The 15,541-nt window shown below is 35.0% G+C and overlaps 2 protein-coding genes across 8 annotated transcripts; both read right to left on the bottom strand.

Moving 5' to 3' along the window:
* Nucleotides 1-2,737: 2,737 nt before the first annotated feature.
* Nucleotides 2,738-6,814, bottom strand: LOC104088593 (uncharacterized). 7 transcript variants are annotated; one of them, XM_070181485.1, is made up of 6 exons: nt 6,341-6,679; nt 5,250-5,415; nt 4,415-4,737; nt 4,195-4,317; nt 3,507-3,797; nt 2,738-3,200 (listed from the first exon to the last, which is right to left on the bottom strand). In XM_070181485.1, exons 3-6 carry the CDS (start codon nt 4,727-4,729, stop codon nt 2,994-2,996), a joined length of 936 nt encoding a protein of 311 aa, XP_070037586.1. In that variant the 5' UTR covers nt 4,730-4,737; nt 5,250-5,415; nt 6,341-6,679; the 3' UTR covers nt 2,738-2,993. The 7 variants fall into 7 exon arrangements, with proteins under 7 accessions (XP_070037586.1, XP_070037585.1, XP_009591589.1 ...); XM_070181484.1 differs by having other exon boundaries at nt 6,403-6,679; XM_009593294.4 differs by lacking the exons at nt 5,250-5,415; nt 6,341-6,679 and adding an exon at nt 6,695-6,814 and having other exon boundaries at nt 4,415-4,766.
* Nucleotides 6,815-8,728: 1,914 nt separating this feature from the next.
* Nucleotides 8,729-13,378, bottom strand: LOC104088594 (uncharacterized). Its single transcript, XM_009593297.4, has 12 exons — nt 13,213-13,378; nt 12,964-13,077; nt 12,392-12,502; nt 12,241-12,303; nt 11,996-12,109; nt 11,755-11,904; nt 11,381-11,458; nt 11,085-11,306; nt 10,908-10,994; nt 10,516-10,635; nt 9,812-9,904; nt 8,729-9,650 (listed from the first exon to the last, which is right to left on the bottom strand). Exons 1-12 carry the CDS (start codon nt 13,336-13,338, stop codon nt 9,591-9,593), a joined length of 1,338 nt encoding a protein of 445 aa, XP_009591592.1. The 5' UTR covers nt 13,339-13,378; the 3' UTR covers nt 8,729-9,590.
* Nucleotides 13,379-15,541: the final 2,163 nt, after the last annotated feature.

Genomic DNA, 15,541 nt, shown 5'->3' with positions numbered 1-15,541 from the left:
AAAGAAAAACTTCTGACATTATAGTAAATTATAATAAAATAAATATTTTTTCAATAAAATAAATCAAATAAACTAATACCATCAGTAAAATAAAGGGAAGAATAGTTTTTTGGTATTTTTTCTTCAAAAAGATAATCTACAAAAGGAACATGCAAACTCCTAATAATAAAAATTGGAAACCTTAGAAAAGAATACTTCAAATGCACAACAAAAAAAGCCCGAATCTCTCCCTCGATCAAATTAAAGAGCTTACGATTTTAGAATAGACACAAAATCTATATGTAGTTGTTTCTGACTATTATCAAAGAAGTTCTAGAGTTATTTTGAGTATTTATATATAAGTAGCTTTTTAGCTTTTATTATATTTTTGTTCTTTATCATAAAACATCATACTTTGGTTCCAAAAAATCTCTCTTCTGACACTCTCCTCTCAATCTTGCAAATACAATCCATTTGTATGCAACCCAAATGATATTCCTACAAACACATTGAATATTTTACTCAAGTTTAACATAAACTCATTGCACATCAATATACTGAAATTCTCAACTCGAGATACTTCTACCCCTAGTTATACATCACATGAAAGAAAGAACTTAAAGAAAAATACTTGAAACCTCTACCTGTAAATTTTTTGCCATTCACATTTGTTTGCCCACCATATTGATGCGTGCAAATGATTCTTATGATTCTATACAGTACGACTATCATTAAAAGCTCAAGGAAATCATCAAAAATAAAAGACATCCATAATAATGATAATAGACATTCTAACTAACTAAATATCGCCAGCATGAATCATGATTCGATATAGAATTCAAAGAAAAAATATTAAATTAAAGATAAAATATATTAGATTAAAAGAGAGAGAAGGGGAATAAGTGGAGAACTTGCTCTTGTCATGTTTAACGGTGTGTGAAATTCAAAAGGGAGTGAAAGGAGGAATAAAAAACAGATTAAAAACCAAAAGGAATGAAAACAAAGAATATTGAACAAAAGTAGATTGGTCGTCTATGAAATTATAATGAGATTATCACTTTATGCTTTTGACATTCTAAATAGAGTTTCAATATATATAACTTATAAATCCAGCACTGTTATTAAACTTTAAGGCAAATAAATGCCTCTCAATTGCTGAAACGTAGTGGGAATGACATTCTAATTAATAGAGGCTTCAACTATTATTAAGACAAAAAAAAGACCATATCAATTGCTGAAAGTAGTGGGAATATGTAAAGTCTGTCGAAAACAAAAGGAGAATTTTGGACCAGATGAGACGAAAAATGTCAAAAAAAGGAGATAAAAGAAAAATAGGAATGCTAAGTCATAGAGAGGTGACACATCACCTCAAATATGCCCAGCTTTATATATTTATATAAATTTGTGTGTAATTTGTTTCTAAGGGTTAAGAGAAAAGGAAAAAGAGAGAAAATACACTACTATTTCTAAGTTTCATTTTATATGGTAACAACTTAAAATTTATGATCTTAAATATGTCATAATAATTTTTATAGTTATAAAAGCATATCCTTAATAAACTAAAAAATTGAAAATAAATATCAATATAAAATGTGTTATTCTTTATGAAATATACTAGAAAAAATATCTAAAAATGAAACCAAAAAAATAATAATATGCAACTCGATGGCTTTGCTTGACCTGCTATACTAAAAGTGTTGTAAACTCGTCGTATTTTAGGATTCTTGTAACCAATAGTATATCTTTTATTTTTTAATAACTGTTACTATCACTAATCATACATCAATTAGTATTTTTCTTGTTTGAAATCTTTATAATTTTTGTATTGCAGACTTTATTTGAAAAATAATCAGAGCTTGATAATCTTATAGAAATGAAAAAGAAATCATAGTTTCATAATGACAACTCTGCAATGATGTGTCTACTACTAGTTGCTTTGGGAAAGATGTGCTCAATTTAATTGATTGACAAACGAAACGTAAATTATGATAGTAATTACATTTATTTCATTATTTTCAATCTTATGATTTCCAGTGTATTGCAAATAATTGTATAATGCACACATATAGAGCATCGCAATAGTGAGAGATATTTACCTTTTTTGACTTGTTTATCACAAGAATTTATATTGCATGAGTAAAATTTAGAATATCAGATTTATATTGGTTATCTAGTCTTCTTGACAAGGATGTTCGATCATAAAGAAACCATCATGTCTAAGGTAAATGGAAAAAACATTATGTACTGCATCTCATAAGCTCAATCCCCGGCACTAGCTCGAAAGAATGAGTTAAAAAAGACTTTTGAAGTCTTGTGTAAATATTTGGGACACATTTGTTGGTTAATAAAAGGGTTATCAAAGAGGGCGGGGTCAAATTAAAAACAGAACAGGTTGTAGGTAAATATTAAAATTTAGTTCCCGCTCGAGGTTTCAAGAGTAAAAAACTTGCTGTAGACCAAAAAATATATCAAGGAAATGAGAGGGAAAGTAATAAAAAAGGAGCACAACAATTATATCTACGCTTCACCTGCTTGCTTTTGCTTTCTCCTTGTGAAAAGTGTACTACTATCTTTTTCCCCGCCTTATGGGTAAAGGAAAATGGATAATAAAACGTTATAATTATATTTTGGAAAAAAGAAAAGAAAAGAATTACCAGCTCATATGTTTCTCTGTTTTTATTTCAAATGAAGTAGCCATTGGCTCAGGATGGAAGGATTCAGTTCTAAGTAACTCTCACAATATATTCTAGTGGATCTGTTTAGTTCTAATAAGATCTTTTTTCATCTCTACATATCTTGAAATAGGTGCAAGGTACAACTACACTGCCTGTTGATTAAACTGTAGTTCTACTTACTCCATCAATTTCTGCATACTTCTAACTCCATTGAGGATACATTATTTAATAGAAGAATCTAGTATACATCAACAAGCAAGTCCAGGATAACATACAAGCAATAGGAAGAAGATACGATGTCTGAAGATGATTTTTACAACATTAATACATGTTGCATTATCACTCTTTCTTTTTATCTCCTGAACTTGTAACAGCTTCTTGGCGATATGGCGCAGCACTGTATGCATGACGCATAAAGATAGCAAAGAAAACCATCTCCACAATCACTAGTACATTCTGAATACCTTCCTGAATATGCTCCACGTCAAGCCAGAAATGTTGTGATCTGATTATGCCTAGTGCTACAAGAATCTCAAGCAGAATACCCTGCAAAGTGGTAGGAAGTTTAATTTTTTCAAGACTAAGCATAAGGAAATTTAATGTAAAAGCTGACTCCATAAAGTAATTGCGTGCTAATGGTTTGATTTTTTTTTTTTTTTTTGAAACTTACTAATGGTTTACTTTTAATACCATTAGGATTTGAAAATATAGAACATGTCTAATCAATAATTCAGGGTCCCACAGGCATGAACAATATCCTTGTCAATAAGCAAGTAACAGCAAAACTGAACTCCAATATGTAATTTACAAGAAAGCAACAGATAAGGCTGTAAGAAAAGATGAGAGGAGTACCTGCCAGAAAACGAAAAAGACAATTCCTTTGACACACAGGAACTTGGCTAGTGGCTTGTGAGGTGCCAACTCTTTTGCAAAGACATGGTAGAAAATCACAAGAGAATACAAAGCCAGTGAAACGGATATGTTTAAGATCATAGTAAAGGTCCAGCTAACCCAACTAGGGTACACTCCAAGAAGTTGTAAAGCAATCATTAGGATGGAGCATACAGGGCGAATCACAACAAACTGCCATGTCCAGTTCTTGAGAAGCTTCAACGTATGATGGTTCAAATGAGCAGTGTGAGGCTGCAGTAATGAAACAGTTAGATTGTGACTGGGTACAAGGAACCATATACAGAGAGGCAGGCATGCTTTTGAAGGATAAAAAGAAAAGAGAAGCAGCACACTTATATTCCCATCCTCTGAGTTTGTGAACCAAGTATACAGCAATAATAATTTGGCCATGTAAAATTACTAAGCAACTAAATCTACCTATCTATAGGTGCAAAATAGTTGAAATAGTTAACTTTGTGCTTAACAGTGTACTCAACTAATACAGCATGCAGAATGGTATTTCATTATTTTTCAGTCCTAGCCAGCAATAATCCAAATTTACTCTTGACAAGAATGCAGTGTTAATGATATATAAGAGTGATACGTACACGGTAAACATAATTCACTACACCAAGATTACATATTTTACCTGGAAGAGTGTCATTGGGAATGAGTGGTGAATTTGTCTTCCCTTAATTTCATCAGGGACAATGTTTTTGCTTATGGATATGTTCAAGTAAGTGTACATCAATGCCAGGAACTTAGCCATCACCTGTATCACTTAGAATAGAAGTAAGCAAAGAATCTCTGGTTGTATGCAACTGATAAGAACACAGCTCAATGGGTAGGTTAGCTATATATCGACTTACAATTGCTTCATAACATTCTTTGACCGAATCCAAGAAAGTGAAAAAGGGTTTGCTTCCCATGAAATCAATCAACCCAATGAAGGAGTCAATAGCATACAAGGGTGCCATGAGGACGATGATGATTATGGCCTTTTGCTCTTTAGGCTTCTTCCATGACATAAAATGTTCTGTCACTAGCTGTATACTGAAATGCATAGTCAGCATGAGACATATAGTGGATCCTATCAGTGTGACTTTCCCACGATCTAATTCCATCTTCGTAGCTAGCCAATCAGTGGATCCTATCAGTGTGATTTGCCCAAGATCTAATTCCATCTTCGTACCTAGCCAAAGAGAATACCAAAATCAAGACCTGCACGGTGTTGTTAAGACTTATCAGGACTTAGACTGTTTGAGAATAAAAAGGGTAGCCTCTGTGACTTCTTATTTTTGGTTCACATAAAAAGGAGGTGCTTTGTATGAAATATGATTTGGAGCATTATGACTTTTTCATGGGAATCCTCAAGTGAAAAAATCTTGAAGTGCACAGATGATTTCAGGTTTAACGTAAAATAGTGTAACAGAAATTGAGGTGGAAAAAGAGGTCTTAATACTCATGCCATACTAAATCAGATGAATATGCAAACATACCAAACAAACTGAATATGCAGACTCCTATAGTCCTATTGTGGTCTATAAAGGTTTTCCTCATTATCTACAGATCCCATCTCATTAAACAATACATCCAACAAACAAAAGACAAGTAAATGTTCAGAGCGTATGCTGGATCATTTGACGATGAAGAATGTCCGAATCTGAAATTTCTGTAATCAATAAGAAATGTGACTATTAGCACCTTTTACAGTAAGCTATATTTATCTTCAAAATATCTTGTAGGTCTTTTACATCCTTCAGAAGAAAAGCCCTCCAAACTCCTTTTCCCTTCTACCATTTTCTACCACTTAGCAAAAGAGGCCATAAGATGTCTCTTCCTTAAATACATGGTGTGGACTTTGGGGTCTCTATGTCAAAGAGAAATAATAACTAGGTAAAGCAGAGGTTGTTAAAGAGGAAATCAAGTGCTTTTGAGTTATGGGTAATGTCAATAATAAAGTATGTTCCTGAATCAACTTCACTAATACACGAAAATGTAATTTTCAAAGTTAACCAAAATTCATTCATTTATACTGATACTATTGATCAACCACCATTATTCAATTCCTCGTCAAAATCATTGGGACGTTTCACACTTGCAACAATTAACAAACCCAAACAACCAATCTGTAATAATGACTTCTCATACCAGTCAGGTTTTAACCCAATTATACTGTCACTCATTATCTGAAGGGTTCTAATTCCTAGATGAACTTATCATGGAATTAAACTGAGAATCAATTGCAGGAACTACCCAGCTTTGCTTTCTCTTAATGTTATAACAGGAAGAGCTGTATTAATTGATTCATGCCAATCTCACCTAAACCTTCAAAAAGGCCCTAAAAAGCCCCTAGCCATCTCATTTTGGATCAATGCCCACAGTTCTATGATAAACCTGTTAGTTAGCTTAAGCATAAGAGTTAAGGTAAGTGGAAAAATTAAAAGAAAGATTACTTCTTGATATCACCACTTAGTCCTAACTACAGTCTACAAAACAGGAAGAGGGGGAATCCGAAGCATAGTAATATCAATAGTACGGATGATTTAACTTTGGGTCTTCGGCTCAAGAACAAGATGGAGTTACAAGATAATCACTCTGCCTCACCTTGAGTTTCCTCAACTGCTAATCAGGGGCAGGGCCAGGGTGACTGAAGGGGGTTTACCCTTCGTTGTATATGTAAGCTTAAAATTATTTTTTATGAATATTCCCTTTATCTTCTTCTTTATATTTTGAATCCAGCCACTGCTGCTAACCTTATATTTTATGACCTTAAAACCATCAAAATAACAAACCTTTTTACAAGGGTCATTTTGGATTGAAACTAGCTTAACAAGAAAATAGCTAGGCAGGCTACCATAATCATGTATTTGCTTCTGAAATTTGAAGCTTCACCCAAGAGAAAACATTAAGGACCAGCTGCAGCAATAAAGAACTGAAACAGAATTTTCTTTTTTCTGAAAGGTAAAAGTTTGTTTTTTCAATAGTATTGTGATGTAAACAAGTAATATTCTCCAACATAAGCGACTTTTTACGATTTATCGAACAAAATACATAATGATTTCAACATAAAAGAAGTGCTCTATAACCAATGAATGTAGAGGTGGGAGCTAAAAGAAGAGAGAAGAAAGAGAGGGACAAGTACTTACGGAGTCTGTATCTGTAGCAATAAGAGAGTTGGGATTCTTGGGGAGTGAATTAAATTGGAGGACACCAACCAAAACAGACCCTGTAGATCGTACAAGCCTGTTAACGTCGCCACGTTGAGTTTCTCATATTATGATGCTATGCTAAAAAGTAAAAAGGACGTTCCAAGGAGAGTGAATTTAATTCACTCTCCTCCTACGCGGCTTGATAAGCAGTAAATATTTTTTACAAGTGTTTACAACAAATTACAACATATACATGTACATTTATTTATTTATTTGGTATAAATACTTAATATGGTTAACCCTTCCTAAATGTCATTTTCCTTTGACAAAGTAATAAAAAGTTACCTCAAATTATAATTTATGTTTTCTCAATTTGTGGGCTACCTGCGACACTTTTGCTTCCTAATTTTCAAACTTTAGAAAACTAGTCTCATGAAACTATGATATAGTTCAGACCAGCAAAATCAACGCATTGAATATGCAATGTGAATATGAACATTAATTTTTAGATGTTAAAATAATATTCCCTCCGGTCCATAATAAGTGATTAATTTGCTTTGAACACACCCATTGAAATACTAAATTCTAGACAAAAATAGTTAGTGTGACTAAAATATCCTTAATTAAATATTGCAGCATAATTTAATGTGAGGAGTTAAAAATTTTTTAAAGATACGTACATAAGGGTAATTTTGAAAAAATAAATTAAATTTTTTTTTGATTATATAAATAAAAACTTATTTTTAAAAAAATAAAAAAATAAAAAAATAAATTGATCATTTATCGTGGATCTGAGAAATATTTACGTATATCAATGATCGGTTAAAATGCGTACTCTACGTTTTTCTGAACAGAGTTAGTTTAATCGAATTTGCTTCTCTATGGAACTAATGGGCCCAATATCTAGAAGAACGTTTAACACGCGGCATAGAAATTCTCAACAAACCACGTGGTCATGTACGGTTCGATCCGACCTAGTCGGAGGGTCCACAGTTGCCGACCCCCACGGTTTCTGACAGACGTAAAGCGTTTTGTAATTTTTGTTTTTTCCCCGAGGGTAGGCTGGCTCGTGTACATGGAGTGGTGAAAGATTGTATTGTTCATTTACTGCAATTCCAAAGGATTTTGGCTTTTGCTCTTTGTGGTGAACTTTAATCTAGAAACTAAAATCCAATATTTCATAAGGAGAGCCAAAGAAATTGAGGAGCGAGATATTAAGTACTAGTATTTAAATCTCCAATGACAAATATTTATTCCTTCGGGAATAAAATGACAATGATTAAGAGAAATGGACATGATCATCCTATAGTGAAGGATTGGGTTATGGGAGTATCTTCCACGCCTTTAACATCACTAAATTCAGTGTCCGGTGTAGCAGTAAATGCCTAGCAATCAACAGCCGTTAGTGCCCATAATGGCAGAAGGATACTCCTCCGAGATAATGACATACCAAAATTTAATAAATACGTATTAGTGCCAAACTGAACCTAGTGACAAAGAAGAAGCTTTAAAAGACTTGTCACGTTGATTTCACATTCCAGAACAGCTTCGGAAATAACTCTAAAATTGACCTGCCGATTTTCTAATACCTAATCAACAAAGCCAATTCATAGTAATCCACGTCGAAATAAGTAGGGTATCCCTAGGCATCAGTTCAACAATTTTGGACTGGACTAAAATACAAACTAAGAAGCTTCCATTAGAGCAAAAGCGCCACGACCAAAGAATATACAAACATGAACAGCAAGCTAGACAATAAAATTGATCATCTTTCCTGTAAACAAGTTTATGAATTCCTCCATCAAAGTGATCCCAACATTTGAGCATATTCACGAGAGAGAACTTTACATCAATGTGTGATTAGGTGGATATTATGATGTTCTGGGTAAAACTTGACCCAGGCTCCGTTTCCATAGTCTATTTGTTTTGTTTCATGGTACAAGCCCAACCCTTAGAAATAGGACCAAAAGAAATAATTAAACAGAAGGAAGAAGGTGAAAACTTTCAAGTAGCAGCCACGTGAAAGCATAATGAGCTAAACATGGTACAGAGTAATTAAATTATAACAGAATGATAAACAACACCAGTGCTCCTAGCTCTGCCAATCTTTTCTCATTATCCTTTTAGGATTACCCATAAACAATGAATTGAAAATCATTTCAAGTATTTGAGCACCTAGTAAAATCATGCATGTTTTGTCAGGAAGAATATAATTTATTACTTTCAGGAATCTACAGAACTTTCTAACCATATCTTCTGGTGCACATCGGAAGAGGGGAAACCAACCCTCTCATTTTCCTCTTTGAAACACATGGCTGTGCCTTTGAAATTCCATGCAATTTTTTTTCATTCCTTTTCTGAGAAACAACTTGTATTGACCAAAACATTAATACTGAGACTAACAAATGCTTACGCCGGATTTCTTGTTCTAATTTCCATGGCGGAGCAACCAACTTCACCTCCTTTGCATCTTGTATACGATAAGACAATGTGGACCACATGTTATCATTCTCTGGCCGGATGGGGTGAGACAGGAATTAGTGATTGCGTCCATAATCCGACAATCATTAAAGGAAATCTTTTCAATAGAATAATCATACTCACTGAAGCCACGAAAATATCATAGTCAAGAGGTACATATGATCATAGTTATCCTTCCAGACTTCCACATATCCGTAGTTCATAGAAGACCAAACCGGTAATTATCATCATTGGCAGACCAAGGCTTTTCCGCAGTGCAAATAGAAAATTGTTATCATTACCTCTAAATGGTAGAAAATTGATGTATTCTCTTTAGGCGACAATTCACCATGTCGATGAGACTTTGAGGAACTTGGTGCAAACAAAGAAGTTTCGCTAAGGGTATTTCACCAATGCACAATCTTTCCAAGTTTCATAGAGATTTCAAAACCTCCCCCAAAACTAGTCCCCACTGCGTCCAATGAGTGCCACCCTGCAATTAGAAATTCAAGTGACAATAAAATTAAGTCTTCCCCAGAATTCATTGAAAAGACGAATTCCCTCTTTCCCACATGATAAGCTACATAAGCAAACATATAACTAATTACTCCTATAGCAAACTAATTAATGGTGGAAGAAATGGCAGAGTATTACCTGACAAAACACAGAGAAAGGCTCTCTTAGCGGCCCATCACATGAGAGCTCGCTAGTACTTCCATCGATGAAGGTTCCATCAGCAAAAATTACCTACTCCATGAATAACATTTCAAAAATAGGCTGAAGATGAATTGCTCAAGTATATAAACTCTGCTAAACAACCCATTGCATGTGCTTCATATATCGATTAGACTATAAGCATCCAAATGAAGCACAGGGAAGAAGAAAAAAAGAGAAAGCAACCTGGTAAATAAGGTAGATAGACCAAGACAATCAAGTAGTCACACCAAAACACAATAAGGAAAGATCATATAAGCAACAGTTCGCGCCACATAATTGAAGACATCAACCGAGACCCAAAATTAAACAGACTATCCAAGCTCAAAAGTTAGGATAGAGATGAGCTTGCTTAAGATTCATTGTCACATCTCTCTGATCTTTCATGATCCCCACGAACCCAAGCAGATAAAAGTAAGACAAAATTGTTTCCTGCTACAAAAAGTACGTATGTGCTCATATTAGATTCCTACCACAACTAATTCTATGTGAGCTTTCAGCCATGATGGTTACATACTGGTTCCTGTGTCATAACATTAGTAATTACCATGTTCAATAATTTTATTTCCAGTACAGTGTTAATACTAAGTCGAAGAGTTTCCTTCAAGTACAGCATACCGTCATTCCCAAAGAACTGGTCATACCTCAGATGCATAGCCAGCAGTCGCACCTGCAACAGGCCTGATAAAAGAACTGACAGGAGAACTTCTCTGAACAGCCTCGCAAAAGGAAAGTAGACGCTCACGGCTTCCAAGTTGTACTGCCTGAGAAGCATAATAAAACTTAGTCCACTTTCACGTTTACGAATGAAATCCAGCAGTGCCTTAAAATATGGGCACACGTCTGAGAGCACCAAAATGTACTTGACAATATAGAAGAAACATGAAGATTGTTCTAATTTCTCAGTGAAAGGAAGTGCGATTGAATGGTGGGAGTAAATTGTATATCCTCATGTGCAAACAGAGGGTATTAATCGGCAGTTAGGAATACAAGGACTTGTATATGACTTGACTAACGCAAGATGTAACAGACAAACCTGCACTGTATCATGACGCTTGACCCGACAAAGTGGCTGCACTTTATATCCTCTAGCTGCCATGACTTCAGCTATCAGAAAGCTTCCCTTGCAACAGGAGTTTGCAAGATGCATATATCAAGGCGAGGTAGAAGAAAAGATTATGACTATATTGGAACTTGAGCAGAAATGAGATACCTTTATTGCTTCACCAACCATTTGAGGTGAGAGGTATAAACCCTGAAAGAAGGTTCTCATTATATCACCAGGGGTCGAGCCACAATCAACTCCAAGTCCTGGAGCCGAGAGACGGGCAGCTGCTGCTTCCACCCATCTTTTTCTTCCTGCAACATATCCACCGCATGGTGCAATCGTCCCACCAGGATTTTTTATTAAACTGCCCGCAATTAGGTCAGCACCCTGCTCAGTCAAAATCAACTTCTGACATTTCTAACATGCAATAGAACTTTAAGGATAAGAATAGTTTTATATACCACCATAGGAGGTTCGATGTCATCAGCAAATTCACCATAGCAGTTATCTACCATGACCAGGCATCTTGGGTTCTGCATCTGCATCAAAGAAAATAGATTGAAGGTAGAACTATTTTTACTAATAGCAAATGTAAAGGCACACACAAACACTGATAAGTGAAAAAGAAAAATTTATAACTAACTATGCCAGCACTACGAACACAAACCATCAAGCATCAGGCAAAGATCAATTATAAGGACAGAGCATCTTATGCCTGAGAAAGAGTATACTATGACTAACTGTAATTCTCCAGCATCCTCCTTTTCGTTTCCCGATATTTGCGAGTTGTTTTAGAATAACATTACCATCAGTGCCATGATGTCGAGAGATTTACCTTGATTATAGTGATGGCCTGACCTATCTCAGTTACACTCAAACTGCGACGCCAGGAATAACCACATGATCTCTGTATGAGTGCACACTTCGTATGAGGTCTTAAAGATGTTTTAAGTGCATCCCAGTCAAGCCCGCCATCCTCTGCAAGCTGCAAAACGTCCAAACAAAGTTGGAAATTCTAAAATTCGGAAAAGTTAAAACCATGTGGAGCTAATATCGAACATATAGATGAAACTTACGGGGACTTCCCGGTATTCTACTCCAAAGTCTTTTAAGGAACCCAATCCACCAGAATCCCTTTTTCCAATAACTTCCTCCAGAGTATCATAAGGTGCACCAGCCACCGCCAACAGCTGAAGCAAGTTGATTTCAAGTCATTTTCATAAAAAGACTTGACAACATTTGATACATTAACCAGTATTCTGGACTACAATAATTCATGAAACAGAACATTGCGGTGATCATAAGAATAAAATAAGTGTACCTCATCCCCTGGTCTTAAGAAAGCGAATAATGCACAAGTGATAGCATGAGTACCTGAGAAGAACTGAAGGTGAAGTGGGAAAGTATATTAAGAAAACACATCCTTTTCATGGAAATGAAAGTGAAAAAAAGAAGAAGATAAATTTGCGAACCTGTGCTCGTACAATTGCAGACTCAGCACCAAAAATTTCTGCAAAAGCCTCGTCCAAGGCTTCACGTCCACCAGCTTCTTCATGACCATAGCCCGTGCTACCACCAAAGTGCTGATGCAGGTACATTTTTAGTACTGACAAAATAGAGTGCCTACTAAATGTTATTTCACTAGTGGAGACCATTCTCTCTTTACCTGTGTTCAGTAAAAGTGTTATGTGTTCCACTGAGCACTTAGAAAATAGAAATGCATTCCACATGAACTCAAGTTCTAGACATCTGGGCAGTGTAAATAATACTTATAATGTAGTTCAGCATACTTTTGAAAATAAAGGCGATGTATACTCCGTGTAAATGGTGTTTACAGGCTATTCACTCTGTCAATTTATGTGATGCACTTTCTTTTTTTTGTTAACTTCTCATTTATTATAAGATAATGTATAGCCACACAAATATGTATGACTTATTTTTATACCATAAGTTTCAAAACCCTTTTTTATCTTTCTTCAAAATGATCACATCAAATGGGACGGAGGGAGTACAATTTAGGAAATTTTCGAAAATTAGAACTTACATGAGACCCAACCCTGACCCTTTGGAAAGCTCTCAAAACTCGGGCAGTATTGCGAGCCACTAAATTGTCAACTTCTCTGAACTCTTTTGACAAAGAATCAATTGCCTTGTTAACCTACATATCCGCAGAAAAACCAAAAGTAATCATGTTCCATTGATTTCTCAAAGTCACACAATATTAAACATCAAATTTAATTACTATTATTCTTCTCGGAGAAATCAAGGGAGCATTTGGGGCGTTACATTCTACCTCAGGAACAAAGGGAGAATTGGAAAGATGAAGCTGAGGAACTGAGACTCGAGAGCTCGAACACACTGCAACTTTAGCGGATGTTATAATAGGACAAGCAGAGATGGCATTGCATAAGACCGCCATTTTCGCTCTGCAGGGAAGGAAATGGATGTGGAGAGAGAGTGATGGAGTGAAACTAATCCAAATAGGACTTGGCTTATTGGGCTTATCCAAATAGGAATAGGCTTGTTGGGCTTATCCAAATAGGACTAGGATTATTGGGCTTATCCAAATATATGTATAATCCACGCATAACATATGTTATCTATACTGTCTAGAAAAATAAATAATAAATTCAGATGATTATTTGTGTAAAGATCTAATTTTTATTTTCAATAGTTATAGCTCAATCTATTGATAAATTTTGCAAAGGTAAGAAATTAATCATCATACTTTAGAGATATATTATTCTTTACATATGATTACACGAATATTAGAAAATAAAAATTAGCACTTTAAAAGATTTTGGGGATGCAAAGTTCTATATGAAGTGGGCCTAATGAAGTAGTTTCATCATTCGTAACTCAATTAAATGGGATAGCCCAATAATATTTGACCTTTATTTAAATCAATTTAATTAGATTTAAATAACTAAGTCAATATATATTAGCCCATAATATTTATTTGGACTAGTATATATAAAATATAATCCAAATTATTTATTTAATTTGAATCGAATAAATTTTACATGTCTATAAATGCCCCCTATTTCAAGATTTGTAAGAGTGTCAATATAATGACTAGGCTTGAAGTATCAACAAGGGAAGACTTTGCGCCTTTCTTCTTGCAAACAATTTCATGGATTTATTTATCCATGCCTCCTTCAAATTATATTTTAAGAGATTTTACTTTTATTTAATTGAAAATTTTCATTTTGTCAGAAGTTGGACCATGATTTTTACTTGGTGTTGCCTTTAAAACAACACTTTAAATCAATAAATACTCCTTTGCACATTGACGTGCTCTCTTCTGTGAAGACTTTGCATATTAAATTTAGATGTTAACAAAGATAAAGATCATTTCAATGAAGGGCATGACACGCTAGATTATTGGATGCCCACTTTCACAAATCAAAATTATTCAGGATCGATTTCGCACAGCTCAGTCTAGGAAAAAGAGTTATGTCGACCGTAAAGTTCGTGATATTGCATTCATAGTTGGAGAAAGAGTATTGCTCCAGGGTTCACCTATGAAAGGTGTAATGAGGTTCGGAAAGAAGGGCAAGTTGAGCCCTAGGTATATAGGACCCTTCGAAATACTTGAAAGGGTGGGCGAAGTAGCCATTACCACCTAGTTTATCAGCGGTTCATCTGGTGTTCCATGTGTCTATACTCCAGAAATATCATGGTGATCCGTCCCATGTGTTAGATTTCAGCTCAGTCCAATTGGACAAAGATTTGACTTATGAAGAGGAGCCGGTAGTTATTCTAGCTCGGCAGGTCCGACAGTTGAGGTCTAAGAGTTATCTTTCAGTTCGGGTGCAATGGAGGGGTCAGCCGGTAGAATCAGCTACCTAGGAGTCCGAGTCGAATATGCAGAGTAAATATCCATACCTTTTTACCAACGCAGGTACTTTTCTAATTCTGTTCGAGGACGAACGCTTGTTTTAGAGGTGGAGAATGTGATGACCCAAAATGTCATCTTTAAATTTAATAATTAATTATGTGTTCTAAGATCTCAAAAGTACTATTAATCATTCCTCGACTTACGTGCGCAGTCCGTATAATTTTTCGAAAAATTTTTATGTGAAAAATTAATTAAAATGTGAAATATAGCCTTAAAACTCAATTAAGTTGACTTTAGTCAACATTTGTAGCAAACGAATCCGGATTAATATTTTGATAGTTCCGATAGGTCCGTCTCGTGATTTGGGACTTGGGCGTATGCCCGAAATTTAATTTGGAGGTCCTTAGCTCAAGTTATGGCCATTTAACGGAAACTAGAATTTTAAAGGCTAAAGATTTCCAAAGTGTGACCGCGGATTTGACTTTTGAATATCAGGGTCGGAATCTGATTCTGAAAATTGAAATAGCTTCGTTATGCCATTTATGACTTGTGTGCCAAATTTGAAGTCATTCCGGATTCATTTAACATGTTTTGGCACAAGATTTGTAAATTGAAAAGTTTGAAACTCAAAAGTTCGAATCGAGGTGTGAATTATAATTTTAGCGTTGTTTGATATGATTTGAGGTCTCGACTAAGTTCGTATGATATTTTATAACTTGTTGGTATATTTGGTTGAGGTCCTCATAGCCTCGGGTGGATTCTGGATAGTTAACGGATCCAA

Source organism: Nicotiana tomentosiformis, chromosome 7, assembly GCF_000390325.3.
Source record: "Nicotiana tomentosiformis chromosome 7, ASM39032v3, whole genome shotgun sequence".
NCBI classification, from domain to species: domain Eukaryota; kingdom Viridiplantae; phylum Streptophyta; class Magnoliopsida; order Solanales; family Solanaceae; genus Nicotiana; species Nicotiana tomentosiformis.
Note: the sequence above shows the minus strand (reverse complement) of the source record. Positions and strands in the feature narration are given on the sequence as shown.